The sequence below is a fragment of the Rana temporaria genome, chromosome 11 (assembly GCF_905171775.1).
Source record: "Rana temporaria chromosome 11, aRanTem1.1, whole genome shotgun sequence".
Lineage (NCBI taxonomy): Eukaryota > Metazoa > Chordata > Amphibia > Anura > Ranidae > Rana > Rana temporaria.
Genome location: NC_053499.1, coordinates 5,450,315 through 5,472,102, shown reverse-complemented (window position 1 = coordinate 5,472,102; position 21,788 = coordinate 5,450,315). Strand labels below are relative to the sequence as shown.

Genomic DNA, 21,788 nt, shown 5'->3' with positions numbered 1-21,788 from the left:
AATTCCAGGCTCCAGAAATAGGTGGTGTATTTTGTGTCACTCTATTTCAGTGACACAAGTGCTGGGCTGGAAATACTGCGATGACGACTCCGTACACCAGTTGTACGCGCAAAAAATAAAAGTGTCATCGCGGAAAGCGCGGCGGAAGATATCTGTATTTGTGAGCTTAGATTTCCCCCTGAAATATGACGGATTGTCGGGGGAAAGCAGGATAACCGGAAGGGGAAAAGTACAGCAGCTGGCGGTGGCATTGCCTGGAGGTGGAACATTGATGGGCCACAGATGGACAGATGTCCTAAGGAGATTGGGATTTATGAATGGGATTGGAGTTACATAAGATCCAACACTTGATGAACTTTTATAGGCCAGTGATTGGGTAAGTTGCAACAGATTTCATTTGATCCAAGAAGATTGCAACATTTGTGGCGTGATTGTACAGCAGAACGTTCCTTATGGTAGCTGTGGTTGCGTTATAGAATCTGACAGGTTCTCTTTTCCCCCAGTCATCATCGGCTTTTTTTTTTTATATGTATGTTTGTTTCACCTTCCTAGAGTAATGTGGGCTTCTAGTAGGGCTGGGGGGAAAATTGATTAGAATCGAGTTGGGAGGTCAAATCCGTTCAGATTTTGACCAAATCGATTTTTTCGCTGACTAGGCCGAAGCCGCGGCCTCGCCTAAAAAATCCTGCTCGCCGCGATCCTGGGAAAAGGGCCGCGAGGTCGGACGCCGTGGACTAGGCCGAAACCGCGGCCTCACCTAAAAAATCCTGCTCGACGCGATCCTGGGAAAAGGCCGCGAGGCCCTTTCCCAGGATCGCTGCGGGCAGGATTTTTTAGGCGAGGCCTTGGCTTCGGCCTAGTCCGCGGCCTTTTCCCAGGATCGCGGCGAGCAGCGGGCAGGATTTTTTAGGCGAGACCATGGCTTCGGCCTAGTCCATGGCTGGTCCTACAATGGGGGATTGCGTAGCCTGCGTCGGGCGCACGTACGTTCGTGAATCGCCGTATTTCCCTCATTTGCATATTTGAATGGCAAATTAATGGGAGCGCCACATGCGTCCAGCCTAAATGTGCGCCCACGCTACGCCGGCGTAGGCAAGTTAGGTCGGCGGGATTAAGCCTATTTTTAGGCGCATCTTAGTTTGTGGGTCTGGCGCACAGATACGACGGCGCACATTTGCACTTGCGTCGGCGTAACTTGTTCTACGTCGGCGTAAGTGCTTTGTGAATCCGGGCCAGTATCTACTCTGTAGAGTAATCTAAGATTTTTTTCCTCCGCCATAATCACGAAAGGGGGGCAGATTCATCAAGAGATACGACGGCGAATCTCCTGATCCGCCGTCGTATCTGTGAGAGCCGACGGTCGGATCTGTGAGATCCCACGGTCGGATCTATGCGACTGATTCATAAGAATCAGTTCCGCATAGATCTCCCTTAGATCCGACTGGTGTAAGTGACTTATACCAGTCGAATCTTAGGCTGCAATCTCCCGCCGGCCGCTAGGTGTCGTCGCTTTTTTTTCCACGTCGGATATGCAAATGAGGAGAACCGCCGATTCAAGCCCATACGCCCGCCCGTCGCTTTTTTTTAACGTCGTTTGCGTTCGGCTTTTTCCGGCGGATAGCTACCCCTGCTATATGAGGGGTAGCTAATGTTAAGTATGGCCGTCGTTCCCGCGCCGAGATTCAAATTTTTACGTCGTTTGCGTAACTCGATCCGGAATACGGATGGCCGCAATCGACGTAGCCGCCGCAAACAATGACGTCCTAGCGACGTCATTTGGAGCATGCGCACTGGCAAATTTCGCCGGCGGAGCATGCGCAGTTAATTCGGCGCGGGAACGCGCCTGATTTAAATTGTACACTCCCCCTAGCCGCGGAATTTGCATTCCGCCGGGGGAGTTAGGATCCGACGGTGCAATTTTCGAGGTAAGTGCTTGATGAATCATGCACTAGCCTCGCTAAATTGCACCGGCGGATCGTAAAACAGGTAGATCGAGCGGATCTAAAGATCCGCTGATCTACATGAATCTGCCCCAGGTAATCTAATTACATTCCCTTATGTGTAGATTAGTGCAAAGGTTTACACATTTTTATACATAAAAAAGGAAAAATAAATGAAATTGCATTATAAATAATATCTAGTACTTTTTACAATGGCTTAAAATCGCTGACAATTCCAATAAAGGTTTTCTTTTAATCTTCTCTATTTGTAGTAACAGAAAATAAATATAACTTCCTGCTGACGTTACACAAAGCTGGTATCCTGTACATGTGTTTTTTCTATCAGTGTTTTTGTTTATTTGTGTAAAAAACATGCAAATTGCGCTCATTTCCATTGAATGGACCTCCGCCAGTACAAGGCACAGAGGTCCCTGACACCTCTTGTATGGGGAATAAATCACGATTTGCTCACACCTGTTATTAGGCACGTTCCCTATTCAGGCCCTTTACACTAGAAGAAGAATATTCTGTTTTTGTCCTCTCTGTCGCCGGGCAGACTGTGGCCCTCGTCTTTTAACGCTTATAAAGCAAACACTTGTAAATAAAAGGAGCACCTGTTCCTGGCCTCTGTCTGCACTTGTAATTACTGCTGTAAATCCATTGAATGGAGCCGTCTGCGGCCCGGTGTCACCCATGACCTGACCATGTGACTCCCGCCTGGCTTCCATATTGTCGGGGCCTTTCACAGACCAGTAGCCACATCACTCTCCATCTGTATCATTGTTACATGGAACTGCTGGCGTGCTCTTGGCTGGACTGTACCGCCGTCCCTGCTACAGAGAGCGCCATGAACAGGCAAAGAAAATATCCCTCCTTTAACCCTTACACTGTCAGAGTAGTGTTTTGCATTTTTTACACACGTTTAAAAAAATCATTGTAGACTTGAAGATTACAGAAAATCCCCCAAAACACAACCATATTTTCTGAAAGACACCCTGGAGTATAACATATTTGAAGCATTAAGCCCCTTTCACACTGCTGCGACCTAAACAATCACACGATTTTGCCGCAATTTTGCCTGTGTAAACGTGAGGTCTATGGACCTCAACTCGCATCAAAGTCAGATCAAAGTAGTACAGGCAGGGCCGCCATCAGGAATTATGGGGCCCCCTTACACAGCTTCAGGCATGGCCCCCTGGAGCAGAATACCGGGGGCAGTGCTGGCGCCGCCTCAAATTGAGTAGCGGGGGGCTGCCGCGAATTGAGGTCAGAGGGCTTTGGGTGCTGACGAACAAAAACATTTTTTTTTTAAAAAAAGGACCTCTGGGCCCTTTAAAAAAAAAAAAGAAATAAAAAAAATATATATAAAAAAAAAATTATAAAAAAATGGGGGGGTTGCCATCCGGGCCCCTTACAGGTGTAAAAAAGAAGGGGGAGGGGGTTGCCATCCGGGGGACCTCTGTGCCCTTTAATAAAAACAAAACAAAACAGAAAAAAAAATATATATATATATATATATATATATATATATATATATATATATATATATATATATATATATATATATATATGTGTGTGTGTGTGTGTGTGTGTGTGTGTGTGTGTGTGTGTGTGTATATATATATATATATATGTATATGTATATATATATATATATATATATATATATATATATATATATATATATATAAAGGGGGGTTGCCACCCGGGCCCCTTACAGGTGTAATAAAAAAGGGGGAGGGGGTTGCCATCCTGGGGACCTCTGGGCCCTTTAATAAAAACAAACAAAAAAAAAATAAAAAAATGTATATATATATATATATATATATATATATATATATATAAAAATTATAAAAAAAAGGGGGGTTGCCATCCGGGCCCCTTACATGTGTACTGCCTGTACCCCCCTGATGGCGGCCCTGAGTACATTTTGAAGTTGGCGCACACAGATATGAATGGTACTCATTGGGAATCCTGGGGTACGACTTGTCCTGCGGCTTTGCAGTCCCAAGTCGCAGGACAAGTTGCACACGTGTGAAAGGGGCCTTAAAGCACAATCCGTGCACTGCTATATAGGAAGCACAGCTTACATAGGCGATGAACACTTATGACCGCCCCCTTTGTACAATTTACAATAGGGAGCTATGAATAGGGATTGATAAAATAGCATAACGATGTCCTCACATGTATCTGAAAACACTCAGACGTTCTCTAATTCCCATAGACTGCTCCATTGTGCAGTGTGGGATCATTCCAGCGGTTGGATCCCCAGAGATGGGAGTTGGTGCGATGAGATTGATAAACTGCTGCCTTTCACACATGTTTTTATTTTTATCAGTGTGTGTTCCTTCAGTGTAGTCTTCATGTATAGAAGATATAATGACCCCCATCAGCCCAACCTATGTCCTGACAGCACCCATCTGGTGAACTTTGCGCTCCAAGCTGCTAGAATAATCGAAAGGCACAAAAAAGCATAAAAATAATCACTTCCTAAAAGAGCTGACAATCTAATTTCCATACCACAGTCATCCGCACACACATGTTTCAGGGCTGTTTTGAGTAGACGTCAGTTAAAGCTGAACGACGCCACAGAAACGCCGTAGGTCTCTCAGACCCCAAACTTGGCACACCTGTAGCCCCACTCTTCCTCTACAAGTGTGCAACATTTGTTGTCCGGGGGACCTACGGCCGGGGAGCACCGATTTTTCAAAGCCGGGCACCCCTTCCATAGACTCCCAAGTTTAACGGTCATTTCTCCGGTGCTTTTGGGGACCCGGTACCGGCCAGTCATAGGTTCCCTGGACCCAGAACTTGTCACCCCTTCCATAGACTCCCATGTTCAACGTTAGTCTAGTCATGGGCACAGTGAGGCATGGGCACAGTGAGGCATGGGCACAGTGAGGCATGGGCACAGTGAGGCATGCACATGGGCACAGTGAGGCATGCACATGGCACAGTGAGGCATGCACATGGGCACAGAGAGGCATGCACATGGACACAGTGAGGCATGCACATGGGCACAGTGAGGCATGCACATGGGCACAGTGAGGCATGCACATGGGCACAGTGAGGCATGGGCACAGTCAGGCATGCACATGGACACAGTGAGACATGAACATGGACACAGTGAGGCATGCACATGGGCACAGTGAGGCATGCACATGGGCACAGTGAGGCATGCACATGGGCACAGTGAGGCATGCACATGGGCACAGTGAGGAATGCACATGGACACAGTGAGGCATGCACATGGGCACAGTGAGGCATGCACATGGACACAGTGAGGCATGCACATGGACACCCTAGACTTATACTCGAGTCCAATACGTTTCCCATTTTTTTGTGGTAAAATTAGGTGCCTCGGCTTATATTCGGGTCGGCTTATACTCAAGTATATACAGTAATTCCGCTTTCTGTGCACAAAATGCCTTTGCAAACCGAAAGTGTACATTATAAATGGAGTGGTGACATCATGGCGGTGCTGTGCTGTCTGGTGATGTGTTATTATGTATAGTTATGATGACATTTGTTGTGTTTTTTGTGTCTTGCAGAGATCAGGAATGGGAATTTGAAGGCCATTCTAGGCCTGTTTTTCAGCCTGTCGCGCTTTAAACAACAGCAACAACAGAAACCCCAAAGTTATCACCACCAGCCCCCTCCGGCCACCCAGCAGCATTCAGGAACGCCAAGCCAGTGCCAGCAGCCATATCACCCCTCCGGTACCCTCCATGCCCAGAACTACTCAGCCGCTCCAGTCCAGTGCCAACAACCGCAGCAACCTCCCCAGTCGCAGATTAAAGCACAGTCGGAAATGCATTCCAGGTACGGATCCGATCCACCGATCTTTTATTACAGGTTGTAAAATATTTTGTCTTTTATTTTTTTTTATTTTTTTTTATCTGAAAATTTACATGAGAGACTTTTCAGTCATTTACATCCCACATTCTATGAACTTCTACAGGAAAACCAAGGGCGGAATCGCGCATCACACTGCCAGCAATGCTAAGTGGCCATAGTGGTGATCGCTCCGGCTGCTCTCCGATTGGCCAGCTTGCATAGTGTGAATTCGCCCTCAGGAGTCAGAATGCTTGCTCTGGGTCTGTGACTCCTAATACTGAAGTCAGACAGCCAGGAAGCTAGCATTTTCTTCAGGAGGCCAGCAATGGCAGCCCCTTTTTTGTTTTTGTGATAGAATCACTTTAGATTTGAGGTGGCCATCAGGCCTGCTGTTAGAAATCACAGCCCCCCCACCCAGCCGAAAGTGACTGATAGGGATGAGCTCCGGCATGTTCAGAAGTCGGCACGGCGCTAATCACAGGCAGGGAGACATTGTCCCGATGCGCAGCTGCAGAGATCAAGAAATGTCTCGCTGCCTGTGATTAGCGCCGTGCCGACTTCCTGGTCGGGCTCGGCACGTGGAGTGTGCGAACCCGCTGGAGCTCATCCCTAGTGACTGAGGACATAGATTTATCAGTCGCTTTCTCTGATTGAATAGGAAGCGCTTTGAGGCTTCCTGCTCATTCACAATTTGAAGCATAGAAAACAGTATACTATGCTTCAGTGATGAGCGGACACTTGAGCGATCGGTACAAATCGCTCACTGTGTTTATTCAGAAAAGGAAGGGGCCAATTAATGACATATTTACCGGCCCTTTCTCCCGCTCTATATCCTGAAACACCCCCCTGTGTGCCTGCCAGGAGCTGTCGGCGGTAGAGGAGGAAAGCCAGTAGAGCTGCGGGGAAAAGGGGCATACGGGGGGCCCAAACAGCAGATGCAAGGGGAGCATGTGCTGGAACCAACCCCCCTGCAGTGCAGCCAGAGGGAGGGAGAGAAGGAGAAGCTTGGCAGCACTGCAGGGGGAGGCAGAAGAGGAACGGTGTTTGCAGTATAGCTGGGGTCGGGGCCCAGTACAGGAGGGCTGTGCAGGAGGGCTGGCTGTACTGCCTTATCAGCGGCCGGTGGGTCATAGTCGTAAGATGCTGGGCCTTAAATCTGACCTTCAGCCTCCCCTTCAGTCTTGCACACAGTTGTACCGGCTCCCAGTGGCGGCTGGTGCTCAAAGTTTTTTTTTTTTGGGGGGGGGGGGGGGGCACAGTGGCGTCAATTGATGGCACAGTGGTGACAATTGATGGCACAGTGGCTGCATTTGATGGGAACAGTGGCTGCCTTTGATGGGCACAGTGGTTGCAATTGATGGGTACAGTAGCTGCGTTTGATGGGCACAGTGAGGCTGCAATTGCTGCAAACAAACGAAAAAAAAAAAAACAATTGCAGCCTTACTGTGCCCATCAAACGCAGCTACTGTGCCCATCAATTGCAACCACTGTGCCCATCAAAGGCAGCCACTGTTCCCATCAAATGCAGCCACTGTTCCCATCAAATGTCGCCACTGTGCCCATCAAATGTCGCCACTGTGCCCATCAAATGTCGCCACTGTGCCATCAAATGTCGCCACTGTGCCATCAATTGTCGCCACTGTGCCATCAATTGTCGCCACTGTGCCATCAATTGTCGCCACTGTGCCATCAATTGTCGCCACTGTGCCATCAAATGTCGCCACTGTGCCCATCAAATGTCGCCACTGTGCCCATCAAATGTCGCCACTGTGCCATCAAATGTCGCCACTGTGCCATCAATCGTCGCCACTGTGCCATCAATCGTCGCCACTGTGCCATCAATCGTCGCCACTGTGCCATCAAACGCAGCCACTGTGCCATCAAACGCAGCCACTGTGCCATCAAACGCAGCCACTGTGCCATCAAACGCAGCCACTGTGCCATCAATTGTTACCACTGTGCCCATCAATTTTTGCCACTGTGCCCTTTAAAATGTCCCCCCCCATTCCCATCTGGCACTTAGCTTTCTGGGGTCAGCCATCCTCCTTCCACGTCCCTCGATGTCTTCTCCCGCCCTTGATCACGGTTCAGCCAATCAGGTTACCGGTAACCAGAACCGGTGAACCTGATTGGCTGAGAAGCCTGTCAGTCTTATCCAAGGAACACACCCCCCGTGCGTCCCTTGGTTAAGCATCTGGAAGCCGGAGGGCTGTAATCGGAAAGTCTTTAAGAGCCGCTGGCACTTCCACAGCCAACCAGCTGCTGTTATTCAGATGGCCGGCGCTCGCCAGGGGGCCGGCCATCTGAATAGTCGGCGGCAGCAACAATACATAGATTAATTCACACTGTGCATTAGAGACTGCTACAAACCAGAGCCCACCTCCTTGTCCTTGTTGTAGGATGATGAACATCTAAAAATGTTTGCTTTTGTAAGACAATGGTGCAGCTGTGCATGGCAGCCAATCAGCTTCTAACTTCAGCTTGCTCAATGAAGCTTTGACAATAAAACCTGGAAGCTGATTGGTTGCTATGCAGAGCTGCACCAGATTTTGCACTCTCCAGCTTTAGTAAATCTCCCCCCCCATAGACCGTAAACACGAGGGGCCAGATTCATAAAGAATTGCGGCGGCGTAACGTATGTCCTTTACGTTACTCCGCCGCAAGTTTTCCTCGTAAGTGCTTGATTCACAAAGCACTTGCGTGTAAACTTGCGGCGGAGTAACGTAAAGCCGTCCGGTGCAAGCCCGCCTAATTCAAATGGGGCGGGGACCATTTAAATTAGGCGCGTTCCCGCGCCGGACGTACTGCGCATGCTCCGTTTTGAAATTTCCCGCCGTGCTTTGCGCGAAATGACGCCGCCCCGACGTAATGTTTTGAATGGCGACGTGCGTAACGTACTTTCGTATTCCCGGACGACTTGCGCAAAAAAAAATAAAAAATTAGAAATTCGACGCGGGAACGACGGCCATACTTTAACATGGGCTGTCTATTGTTACACCACCTCACTTTGCGACGCGAAAAGCCGACTAGCGACGACTTAACGAACGCACGTACCTTCATGGATCGCCGTAAACGGCTAATTAGCATACCCGACGCGAAAAACGACGCGATCTCCACCCAGCGGCGGCCGAAGTATTGCATCCTAAGATCCGAAGGCGTACGAAGCCGCACGCCTGTCGGATCTTAGCCAAATGCCGTCGTATCTTGTTTGTGAATTACAAATAAAGATACGACGCTGCAAATTTGAAAGTACGCCGGAGTATCAGCAGATACTCCGGCGTCCTTATTCTGTGAATCTGGCCCGAGGACTTTTTACTGATACGATAAGCAGACTGATCCCAGGCAGTGGCCTTTGTCTCCTGAACCTTCCGCTTATAAAGAATAATAATAACGATCCGTTATTGGGCTTTAATCCCGGAAGGTGAAGGCAGGCGCTCCAGAAAAAAAGCAGATATGGTTATTAAAGAGAACCTTGACACGGAGAGATGAGATCACACGCAGGCCATACATTGAATGTGACCCCCGCGGACGGGTTGCCCGGGCAGGTTCTCATGTCATCGCACAGAACACTGTCCTTTTGTAGTGGTGAAAAATTGTGCAATTAACTGATTACCCCGAGCAGAATGGGCCGTGTAACTCAAAACCGCTTCTTTTTAAGTCTTCCGAGGGAAAAAAACATTCATGGTATAGAGCGGGAGGGACACAAAAACGTCCTGAGGAAAGAAAATCGCGTTTAGGTGGGAGCGGCCGGGACCCCGCGCTCTGAGAGGTTTTATGTTTTCTGGCAAAGAATCAATGATCAAAAAATAATGAAATCCTTATAGATTTATTAAGTGAAGCGACACAAACCGCTACATTGTGCAAAGCCGAGAAACTCGCCACCGGCGAGATATCAGATCTTACCCCGAATCAGTGCCGGGTCATCTAGAGCCACATGCCAGATTGACCCCCCAATATGCAGGTGTCAGCACCCCCCCCCCAAAAAAAAATAATAATAATAATTAGGGTTGTCCAGATACCGATACTAGTATCGGTATCGGGACCGATACCGAGTATTTGCGGGAGTACTCGTACTCGCGCAAATGCTCCCGATACCTAAATAGAATACTTTTTTTGTATTTATCAACATGTTCTATGAAAATTCTTTGAGTTTTTTACTACTGCGTGACAAGCAAATAAAACATTTTTATTCATTTTTACTCATTTTTATTCTTTTATAATGTCTTGAGTTAGAGTTCTTCATAATTCTAAAGAAAATATCCTTAGTCTGTATTGTGGTTTGAAAACTGTCACATGACATTTAAAAAAAGTATCGGTATTCGGTATCGGCGACTACATGAAAAAAAGTATCGGTACTTGTACTCGGTCCTAAAAAAGTGGTATCGGGACAACCCTAATAGTAATAATTGAGCATAGTTGGCTCAAATCTTCTCATTCTACATATGCTCCCAGCACACCCTCCCCTCCCCCCCAAAAAAGTCCCCCTTCCTAGTACAAATCCTCTACCCCTCAAATTTCCTTTCCCAGCACAAATCCCCCCCACGCTCCAAATCCCCCCATTTCCAGAGCACATACCCCCCCACCCCCCCTCAATTTCCCCTCCTGGCACAGATGCCCCTCAATCATTCCTAATAGCACACATCCCCCCCCCCAAAAAAAATCCCCTCTTAGCGCAAAACCCCCCACCATATTACCTTTTCTAGCACAAGCCCCCATATACCCCCATCCTAGCACAAATCCTTTTCCCCCATCTCCCCTCTCAACACCCCCCCCCCCATCACCATTCCTAGCACACCTGTCCAAATTTCCCCTTAGTTCCTGCTGCCCCCCTCCCAACACAGACCCCCTCCCACAATATCCATATAGCATCAAAGCCCTTTCTCACATCAGATTCACCATCAGAGTCCCCTTTTTATCAATGTCCCCATCAATGTCCCCCCTTATATCTATGTCTACATCAGAGCCCCCTCACATCAGAGTCCCCATCCAAGTCCCCCTTTTAATCAGTGTACCCATCAGAATCCTTCCTTATATCAAAGTCCTCATCAAACTGTCAGAGCCCCCCCCTTACATCAATGTCCCAATCAGAGCCCCCTTTTCATCAGTGTCCCCATCAAAATGCCCATCTCATTCCCCCCTTGCATAAGTGTCCCCATCACAGTCCCCCTTGCATCAGTGTCCCCATCAGCGCCCCCTTTTCATCAGTGTCCCCATCAAAATGCCCATCTCATTCCCCCCTTGCATTAGTGTCCCCATCAGAGCCCCCCTTACATCAGTGTCCCCATCAAAATGCCCATCTCATTCCACCCTTGCATCAGTGTCCCCATCAGAGCCCCCCCTGCATCAGTGTCCCCATCACAGTCCCCCTTGCATCAGGGTCCTCATCACAGTCTCCCTTACATAAGTGATCAAAGTCCTTGTTACGTCAGGGTCCTTATCACAGTCTCCCATTACATCTTTCGCCGCATCAGAGCCCCCCTTACATCAGTGTCCCCATCACTGTCTCCCCTTACATTGGTGTTCCCATTAAAGCCCCCTTTTCATCAGTGTCCCCATCAAAATGCCCATCTCATTCCCCCCTTGCATTAGTGTCCCTATCAGAGCCCCCCTTACATCAGTGTCCCCATCAAAATGCCCATCTCATTCCTCCCTTGCATTAGTGTCCCTATCAGAGCCCCCCTTACATCAGTGTCCCCATCAAAATGCCCATCTCATTCTCCCCTTGTATCAGTGTCCCCATCAGAGCCCCCCTTACATCAGGGTCCCCATCACAGTCCCCCTTGCATCAGGGTCCTTATCACAGTCTCCCCTTACATCTTTCACCGCATCAGAGCCCCCCTTACATCAGTTTCCCCAGCACTGTCTCCCCTTACATTGGTGTTCCCATTAAAGCCCCCCCCTTACATAAGTGTCCCCCATCAAAGTCCCCATCACATTCCCCCTTACATCAGTGTCCCCATCAGTCACTCTTTACATTGGTTTCCCCTCAGAGCCCATCCTTACATGAGTGTTCTCATCACAGTCCCCCCTTACATCAGTGTCCCTATCAGAGCCCCCCTTACATCAGTGTCCCTATCAGAGCCTCCCTTACATCAGTGTCCCTATCAGAGCCTCCCTTACATCAGGGTCCCCCCTCAGAGCCCCCCTTACATCAGGGTCCCCCCTCAGAGCCCCCTTTACATCAGGGTCCCCCCTCTGAGCCCCCCTTACATCAGGGTCCCCATCAGAGCCCCCCCTTACATCAGGGTACCCATCAGAGCCCCCCTTACATCAGGGTCCCCCTCAGAGCCCCCCTTACATCAGTGTCCCCATCAGAGCCCCCCTTACATCAGTGTCCCCATCAGAGCCCCCCTTACATCAGTGTCCCCATCAGAGCCCCCCTTACATCAGTGTCCCCCTCAGAGCCCCCTTACATCAGTGTCCCCATCAGAGCCCCCCTTACATCAGTGTCCCCATCAGAGCCCCCCTTACATCAGTGTCCCCATCAGAGCCCCCCTTACATCAGGGTCCCCCTCAGAGCCCCCCTTACATCAGTGTCCCTATCAGAGCCCCCCTTACATCAGGGTCCCCATCACAGTCTCCCCTTACATCATTGTCCCCCATTGGAGTCCCTCCTACAATTGTAGCTTTACAAAGCAGTGTAGCAGCAGGGCGGGATCCAAGAGGGGGGGGGGGGGCAGGCCTGGATGAAGGAAGTTCCATCCTCCTGTGAATGTTGGGGCAAGCATGTTCGTCCTAGAAAATGGCAACACAGAGCAGCGGAGGAGGGGAGGGGGAGGTGGCTACCTATACTTTAGGGGGAGACCAGGAAAGGAAAGATGTAGGCAAATGCAACTTCAGCTTTAGGTGGCTTGGTGCTGCCCTACCCCACTCTGGATAGCCGGGCACTATAGGGATGGGGCCATTGGCAAAGCTCTTTAGGGGGCGTGTTTGTACAATATATTGATAAGTTGTGTCTTTTATTCTTCTATATTTCATCCCGCTGTGCAGTTCATCCTCCAAAGACCCGAGAGAGGTCAAGTTCCTGCGCTTCTCCCTGGGACAGAGAAAATGCTCGCGGTCAGTGTGCGTCCTTCAATGAGGGATGTGTTCTGTATGCAGGATCACTTATCAATATTAATAATAATAAGAGATTAATGCACAAACTAACACCAAGCCGTAACCTTTGCTGTGCATTGCTTTGATTTCGAATTAATGCATTAATCAATGTAATCTTATTAAAGGGACATTTTAGTGAGTTTTGAGTCACTAATATAACATTCAAACGGAATCTATTTGTTACTTTGTGGTGGTGTTTTTATATGTTGCTTTTTTCGTCTTTTTTTGTTGACTGTCTGTGTATGAAAGTACTGGGGTGGATTCAGGTAGGGGGCACGCAATGAAACGGCGGCGCAGCGTATCGTATTTACGCTACGCCGCCGTAACATACAGGAGAAAGTGCTGTATTCACGAAGCACTTGCTCCGTAAGTTGCGGCGGCGTAGCATAAATGGGGCCGGCGTAAGCGCGCGGAATTCAAATGTGGAAGGGGGGGCGTGTTTTATGTAAATAATGGATGACCCTACGTGATTGACGTTTTGTACGGACGGCGCATGTCCGTGTACATATGCCAGTGTGCATTGCTTCCAAGTACGGCGCAACAACGTATTGGTTTTGACGTGAACGTAAATTACGTCCAGCCCTATTCGCGAACGACTTACGCAAACGACAGAAAAAATTAAAATTTCGACGTGGGAACGATGTCCATACTTAACATTGCGTGCGCCTCCTAATAGCGGGAACAACCTTACGGCGAAAAAGCCTAATGTAAACAACGTAAATAAATTGCGCCGGGCGTACGTACGTTTGTGAATCGGCGTATCTAGTTAATTTGCATAATCTACGCCGAAAACAACGGAAGCGCCCCTAGCGGCCAGCGTCAGAATGCACCCTAAGATACGACGGCGTAAGAGACTTATGCCAGTCGTATCTTAGGCTAATGTCGGCGTATCTAGCTTTCTGAATACAGAAAGTAGATACGCCGGCACAGCTTTGGAATTACGCGGCGTATCTATGGATACGCTGGCGTAATTCTTTCCTGAATCTACCCCACTGAAAAGGCGGGGCAGCTATAATCTTGGGATTAAAAAAAAAACGATTTTTACATACTGTCCCTGGTTTTTCTGAGGCTGGCAACCCTGATGGAGCCCCCTAGTGGCATGGGGCCCTCGGGCAGTGCCCCGAGAGCTCCGAATGGTCAGTCCGCCCCTGGGTGTGGGCAAACCTATCACAGCAGTAGTATAGTGAGCAGTGAACCGAACGACTAGCCTTCTGTCTGCCGCGTTTCTCTCGGTAATAGAAAGCTCGCCATAGGATGATGTTGACGCTCTTATGACTTGTAAAATTTGATACGGTTAGCTCCAGGAAGAACCAACTGTACATCTTCATGTCCTTTGTACATCAAAGAATGTTCTATAGATTTTTACAGCCTCGCCTGGTTCTGAAAAAAAAAAAACAGATGTGTTTCTCCGGCGAGCCCTAAAATTTTCCGTCCCATGCAATTAAAAGGAGAAGAAAAAAAAAGGTCTTGTCTATTTTCTCCCCCCCCGGGCCAAATTTAACCAACACAGATCAATGTTAAGCGTGAGATTCCCCGGCATCAAACAGAACACGCTAAGATCATCACCCCGTGTCATGTAACTGAGAACATACAGCCCTCCAACGTCACGTAACGTGTTGACTGATTTGTGCTCAGTGTGTGACATGACATGAGGCTGAGCCCCCCCGGGGGGACAAGACTTTCCACTGGAAGATGGATACCTGTTTATAACATAACTAGACTGGACAAAGTATAAAGGTTCCTTTCTACTCTTCTAACTGCCAGGTGTATGTGCAAACATTTTAATTTTGCATGTGACTGATCCAAATAAATACCCTGGGCTGGCCTAAAGTGAGAACAACAACTCGGAAGTGGAAGCTTTCACTGTGATGTACTGAAATGGGTGGGCACAGGGCTGCCATTAGAAATCTTGGGGCCCCTTACTGCCTACATGGCACCTTCTTCCACCCCTAGGTGGGGATGAGGCTACGGTTCCAATACGAACCTTGGCTGTTTGGGTAACAGCCATATATAGAAGTGGTATATCTACTGCTTCTATATACAACGGCTTCCCGCTGTCAGTGTTTCCTAAGGAAGCAGGGGGTGCTGGCACCTGCCACATCCCTAGCAACTGCCATAGTCACCTGTACAGATCTTTGAATAGCCCCATCCGCAGACCCCCACAACCCTGGCTTATATATAGAAGTGGTATTATCTACTACTTCTATATATACGATGGCTTCCCGCTGTCAGGGTTTCCTAAGGAATCAGGCGGTGCTGGCACCTACCACATCCCTAGCAACTGCCATAGTCACCAGTACAGCTTTTTATACAGTATAAAAGCCCCATCCGCAGACCCCCACAACCCTGGCTTATATATAGAAGTGGTATATCTACTACTTCTATATATACGATGGCTTCCCGCTGTCAGTGTCTCCTAAAGAAGCAGGGGGTGCTGGCACCTACCACATCCCTAGCAACTGTTGTTATTACCAGATTTTGAATAGCCCCAACCTTAGACCCCCGCAACCCTGGCTCATATATACTGTAGTAGTGGTATATCTACTACTTCTATGAACGGCTGCTTCTCGCTGTCAGTGTTTCCTAAGATAGCAGGGGGTGCTGGCACCGGCCACATCCCTAGCAACTGTTGTTATTACCAGATTTTGAATAGCCCCAACCTTAGACCCCCCGCAACCCTGGCCCATATATACTGTAGAAGTGGTATATCTACTTCTTCTATGTATGGCTGCTTCCCGCTGTCAGTGTTTCCTAAGGAAGCAGGCGGTGCTGGCACCTGCCATATCCCTAGCAACTGCCATAGTCACCAGTACAGATTTTTGAATAGCCCCATCCGCAGACCCCCACAACCCTGGCTTATATATAGAAGTGGTATATCTACTACGTCTATATATACGATGGCTTCCCGCTGTCAGTGTCTCCTAAGGAAGTAGGCGGTGCTGGCACCTGCCACACCCCTAGCAACTGTTGACATTGCCAGCACAGTTTTTAAATAGTCCACAACTGCAGACTCCCACAATCCTGGCTCATATATAGAAGTTATATAATATATATATATATATATACATACTACTTCTATATACGACAGCTTCCCCCTGCCAGTGTTTCCTAACGAAGCAGGGGTGCTGGCACCTACCACATTCCTAGCGACTGTTATTACCAGTACAGATTTTGAATAGCCCCAACCTTAGACCCCTGCAACCCTGGCTCATATATAGAAGTGGTATATCGACTGCTTCTATATATGATGGCTTCCGCTGTCAGTGTTTCCTAAGATAGCAGGGGGTGCTGGCACCTGCCACATCCCTAGCAACTGTTGACATTACTAGCACAGTTTTTTAATAGCCCCCAATCGCATACCCCCATTACCACTAGGCCAGGGTTGTGGGCAAGGGGCCCTTGTCCTCCTCGAGTTCCGGCCTGCCCTGGCAAATTAATATAGAAGCAGAGGCCTGAACTTTAATTTATTTGTTCGGAGATGCGGCAGGGAAGATTATTCTGCCTGCTTCAGGTCATATGAGTAAATTATCCCCTATTTGCATGCACCCTAAAGTATTTAAAGAGCCCGCTCACTGCCCCCGGACCCTATGCTGAACTAATTGAACCCGCAACGTGTATAGGAGGGCTGGCTCTACCCCCTGTTGGCGGTCCTGGATGGGCACAGGTACCCCCTTGTTGATGCGGGTGTCGGGTATTGAGCTGCAATCTTATTGAAGGAAAAGCAAGTAAAAGAGGTAGCTGTCGTGTCGCCATTCATCCTTCCCACACAATATTATATGAGCATTAAATGTATTTTATGCATGTTATTTACCTGTAATTTATCACCAGACCAGCCAATCAGATTCCATGCTGGACTTTCCCTATGCAGTATACTGAGTGAAAGACAAAACCTGATTGGTCAGTGTAGGTAGCAGCCATAGTGTCCCCTTCCCTTCTTCCATAATGGTCTTCGGTAGCTCTGTGTATAATGCCTGACAGTCTCCAGTCTTGGTTTCCTTTATAGTATAATAACATGAAAGAAATAATATTTATCTTTTGCTAAAAAGTTTCCATCCCATGGCTACAAATAATGTCCCGTGGTGTGTGGACGTGTCCTGCGCACATGGTCCTCATCCCCGGCCTCTCATTTTCTGTTTTCTCACCGTTTGCAGGCTCCCCGGCCCCAGTACCAGGACATCTGCTGCAGGCAGCGAGGCCAAAACACGGGGCCCGGTCCCTGGGAACAGACGCAGTCACAGCTTTAACAACTACGACAAAGCCAAGCCAGTGAACCCCCCCGCGGCTGCGACTGAGAAAGGTACGTGACACGGCGGCAACGCTGCGATTCTTACCTCTAAAAATGATCAATCTGATGACATAATTATCTATCTATCTATCTATCTATCTATCTATCTATCTATCTATCTATCTATCTATCTATCTATCTATCTATCTCACCACCCCCCATACTATATAACCCCCCCCCCCCTTCTCTATTTCTTTCTTTATCTCCCTCTCTCATTCCCTTGCACTTTCTACCTCTATCTCTCTCCTGCTCTCATTCCAGTGCATCTTCTCTTCTTCCTTCTCTTCTCTTTTTTTCATTCTCTTCACTTCTTTCTTTTCTTCTTTTATCCTCTCTCCTCTTCCCCTGTCTTTTCCATTTCTTTGCCATCTCTCTCTCCTCTCTCTCTCTCTCTCTCTCTCTCTCTCTCTCTCTCTCTCTCTCTCTCTTCTTATTCTCTGTCATCCCCCTCCTCTCTCTTCTTCTCTCTCACTCTCATCCCCCTCCTCTCTCATCTTCTCTCTCTTCTTCTCTCTCATCCCCCTTCTCTCTCACTCTCATCCCCCTCCTCTCTCACTCTCATCCCCCTCCTCTCTCTTCTTCTCTCTCATCCCCCTCCTCTCTCTTCTTCTTCTCTCTCATCCCCCTCCTCTCTCTTCTTCTTCTCTCTCATCCCCCTCCTCTCTCTTCTTCTTCTCTCTCACCCCCTCCTCTCTCTCTCCTTCTCTCTCATCCCCCTCCTCTCTCTTCTTCTCTCTCACCCCCCTCATCTCTCTTCTTCTCTCTCACCCCCTCCTCTCTCTTCTTCTCTCTCACCCCCCTCTCTCTTCTTCTCTCTAACCCCCCTCCTCTCTCTTCTTCTCTCTCACCCCCCTCATCTCTCTTCTTCTCTCTCATCCCCTCCTCTCACTTCATCTCTCTCATCCCCCTCCTCTCCCCTTTTCTCTCTCATCCCCCTCCTCTCCCCTTTTCTCTCTCATCCCCCTTCTCTCTCTTCTTCTCTCTCATCCCCCTTCTCTCTCTTCTTCTCTCTCATCCCCCTCCTCTCTCTTCTTCTCTCTCATCCCCCTCCTCTCTCTTCTTCTCTCTCATCCCCCTCCTCTCTCCTCTCTCTTCTTCTCTCTCATCCGCTCCTCTCTCCTTCTTCTCTCTCATCCCCTCCTCTCTCTTCTTCTTTCTCATCCCCTCCTCTCTCTCCTTCTTTCTCATCCCCTCCTCTCTCTCCTTCTTTCTCATCCCCTCCTCTCTCTTCTTCTTCTCTCTTATCCCCTCTCTCTTTCTTCTCTCTTATCCCCTCTCTCTTCTTCTCTCTCACCCCTCTCTCTTCTTCTCTCTCATCCCATCCTCTCTCTTCTTCTCTCTAATCCCCCTCCTCTCTCTTCTTCTCTCTCACCCCTCTCTCTTCTTCTCTCTCATTCCCCCTCTCTCATTCCCCCTCTCTCTTCTTCTCTCTCATTCCCCCTCTCTCTTCTTCTCTCTCATTCCCCCTCTCTCTTCTTCTTCTCTCATTCTTCTTCTCTCTCACCCCCCTCTTTCTTCCACTCATTTAATTTCCCTCTCATTCCGTTTCTCTCTTTCTCTCTCATTTCCTTTCTTTTTTTCTTTGTCATTTTCTTTCCAGCTCTTTCTTACCCCCTTTTTCATTCCATATTTCTTAAATTTTTCTCTTTCATCTCTCTCTCTCTCTCTCCCACCCTCTCCTTCTCCCTCGAATTACCACTTTGCTCTCTCTGTCTAATTACCTTTTGTCTCTCATTCCTTCTTTCTCTCTCATTCATTTTTTCCTTATCTTTCACTTTCTTTCCACTCTTTTCCAATTTTTCAAATTAGCTTTATTGTCCACCATTTGGGGACATGAATAAGGATAAAGGGTAATGTAATCAGATTGAATGATAATATAAAGGGAAGAGGAGGGGCAAGTACATGTAGGGAATTTAGAAGTCTGTGATTTCTTATGTCTCATCTTCTCTCCCACGCTCTCTCTATCTTTCTTTCCATCTCTTATTCTCTTTATCTATCCTTATTGGTCCTTTCTTGGTCTGTTCTTTATATAGATTTCTCTCCATGACATTACTTCTCAGAAGGTAGAAATTGCATCCATGATTGAATGAAATGGTTTTATGGGCACACAATGTATATACATAGTATGGAGATGATCAGAGCCACCTGTCCTTATCCGTCCTTCCCGGGAATGTAAATACCTCGGAGCTGTCTGTTGTGACAGCTGGTAAATGTAAATGAATGTGTCAGTCTCAGAGACCTCAGAGGGCGGTGAGACATCCAGGTACGGTCTGTGTCAGTCTCAGAGACCTCAGAGGCCGGTGAGACATCCAGGTACGGTCTTTGTCAGTCTCAGAGACCTCAGAGGGCGGTGAGACATCCAGGTACGGTCTGTGTCCGTCTCAGAGACCTCATAGGGTGGTGAGACATCCAGGTACGGTCTGTGTCAGTCTCAGAGACCTCAGAGGGCGGTGAGACATCCAGGTACGGTCTTTGTCAGTCTCAGAGACCTCAGAGGGCGGTGAGACATCCAGGTACGGTCTGTGTCAGTCTCAGAGACCTCAGAGGGCGGTGAGACATCCAGGTATGGTCTGTGCCAGTCTCAGAGACCTCAGAGGGCGGTGAGACATCCAGGTACGGTCTGTGCCAGTCTCAGAGACCTCAGAGGGCGGTGAGACATCCAGGTACTGTCTGTGTCAGTCTCAGAGACCTCTGAGGGCGGTGAGACATCCAGGTACGGTCTGTGGCAATGTCATGAACAGGAATGTTCGGCTTCACTGACTGTTCATCTTTGTTGCTTTGCTAAAGCTGGCCATACACTAGTAGATTTTCAAACAAGCATACGCACTAAAATTCTCAGTACATTCGATGATTTGATGAATGAGATCCGAAAGTATTTTAAAGTTTTTATTTGCTTTTCAAGAAAAAAAAAATTGATCCTGCTCCTTTCAGTATTCTCATTTTTTTGAGACTTTTTTGAGACAGAGTACAAGTACCGATACTTTTTTTCAAGTACTCGCCGATACCGATTACCAATACTTTTTTTAAATGTCATGTGACAGTTATCTTTTTTTTTTACTATTTATTTTAGAGGGGGGGGGGGGTGGATTTTTAATCAGCCCTGTTGGGGGTCTTTGGTGAGATATCAGGAGTCTTAACAGACCCCTGACATCTCCCCTTTAAGACAGAGAAAGGGACTAGGGACACAGATTCCCCAGTCCCTTTCTCTGCAGCCTCAGCTAAAATGAATGGAGAGAAGCTCCTCTCCATTCATAAATGGCTCCTACCTCCGCTCTCCATCCTGACAAATTAAGGGGGAAGACAGCACGGAGGGGGGAAGACAGCACGGAGGGGGGAAGACAGCACGGAGGGGGGAAGACGGCACGGAGGGGGGAAGACAGCACGGAGGGGGGAAAGCAGCAAGGCGCACGGAGGGGGAGAAGACAGCACGGAGGGGGAGAAGACAGCACGGAGGGGGAGAAGACAGCACGGAGGGGGAGAAGACAGCACGGAGAGGGAGAAGACAGCACGGAGGGGGAGAAGACAGCACGGAGGGGGAGAAGACAGCACGGAGGGGGGAAGACAGCACGGAGGGGGGAAGACAGCACGGAGGGGGGGAAGACAGCACGGAGCACGGAGGGGGGAAGACAGCACAGAGCACGGAGGGGGGAAGACAGCACAGAGCACGGAGAGGGGAAGACAGCACGGAGGGGGACAGCTCGGAGGGGGACAGTCAGCGGTGATCGGTGCGGCTTTGGGGGGAGTTACAAGCACCGATCACCGCTGTATAACTTTAACCAAAACAGCTAAAAAGGGGGCATCACCCTGACTGCCGAGGTATCGGGTGAAGCATCGGAGCATTTCCCCAAGTACAAGTACTTGGGGAAATGCTCGGTATCGGTACCGATACCGATACTAGTATTGGTATCGGGACACCCTAATTACTATGGTTCGAAAACGAACGTTGATTTGACCTCACTAACAATTGGAAAATTAAAGGAATGTTCTTAAAATTAAAAAAAAATTGATTACAAAATTCTAATGCCATGACCAGCTTAACCACTTCAGCCCCGGAAGAATTTACCCCCTTCCTGACCAGAGCACGTTTTGCGATTCGGCGCTGCGTCGCTTTAACTGACAATTGCGCGGACGTGTGGCGTTGCACCCAAACAAAATTGGCGTCCTTTTATTTCCCACAAATAGAGATTTCTTTTGGTGGTATTTGATCACCTCTGCGGTTTTTATTTTTTGTGCTTTAAACAGAAAAATGAGTGACAATTTTGGAAACAAAAAGCAATATTTTTTACTATAATAAATATCCCCAAAAATATATAAAAAAACACACAAATTTTTTCCTCAGTTTAGGCCGATACATATTCTTCTACATATTTTTGGTAAATGTTGTACCTTCATTAAATGTAACCATATTGCTACACTTAGAGGCTCCTCTCTTCTCTTTTATACTCAGTTGTGACATGACGCTACTCTTATATCAAGACATCGCTTGTATATCAAGGCAAAATTTGTTAAAATATTTTGCTTGTCTTGCAAAACGCTCTCAAACCAAGTTACTCTCAAACCAAGGTTTTCCTGTATCTCTCTTGGCTGGCTATTTTTTACCCATGTGGAGGAATAGACTGGTAATGCCA

General features: G+C 48.1%; 1 protein-coding gene across 9 annotated transcripts in view; it reads left to right on the top strand.

Annotated features, from left to right (window-relative positions):
* The window catches only part of NAV2 (neuron navigator 2), a 286,033-nt gene that overhangs the window by 107,095 nt on the left and 157,150 nt on the right, over positions 1 to 21,788 (top strand). For 5 of the 9 annotated variants that reach the window (XM_040327914.1, XM_040327911.1, XM_040327910.1 and 2 more), the window contains exons 5-7: positions 5,492 to 5,762; positions 12,768 to 12,836; positions 17,027 to 17,172. In XM_040327914.1, the coding sequence (XP_040183848.1) occupies positions 5,492 to 5,762; positions 12,768 to 12,836; positions 17,027 to 17,172 (486 nt within the window). The remainder of the gene's footprint in view (positions 1 to 5,491; positions 5,763 to 12,767; positions 12,837 to 17,026; positions 17,173 to 21,788) is intronic. The other 4 variants (XM_040327916.1, XM_040327913.1, XM_040327912.1 and 1 more) reach the window with 1 other exon arrangement.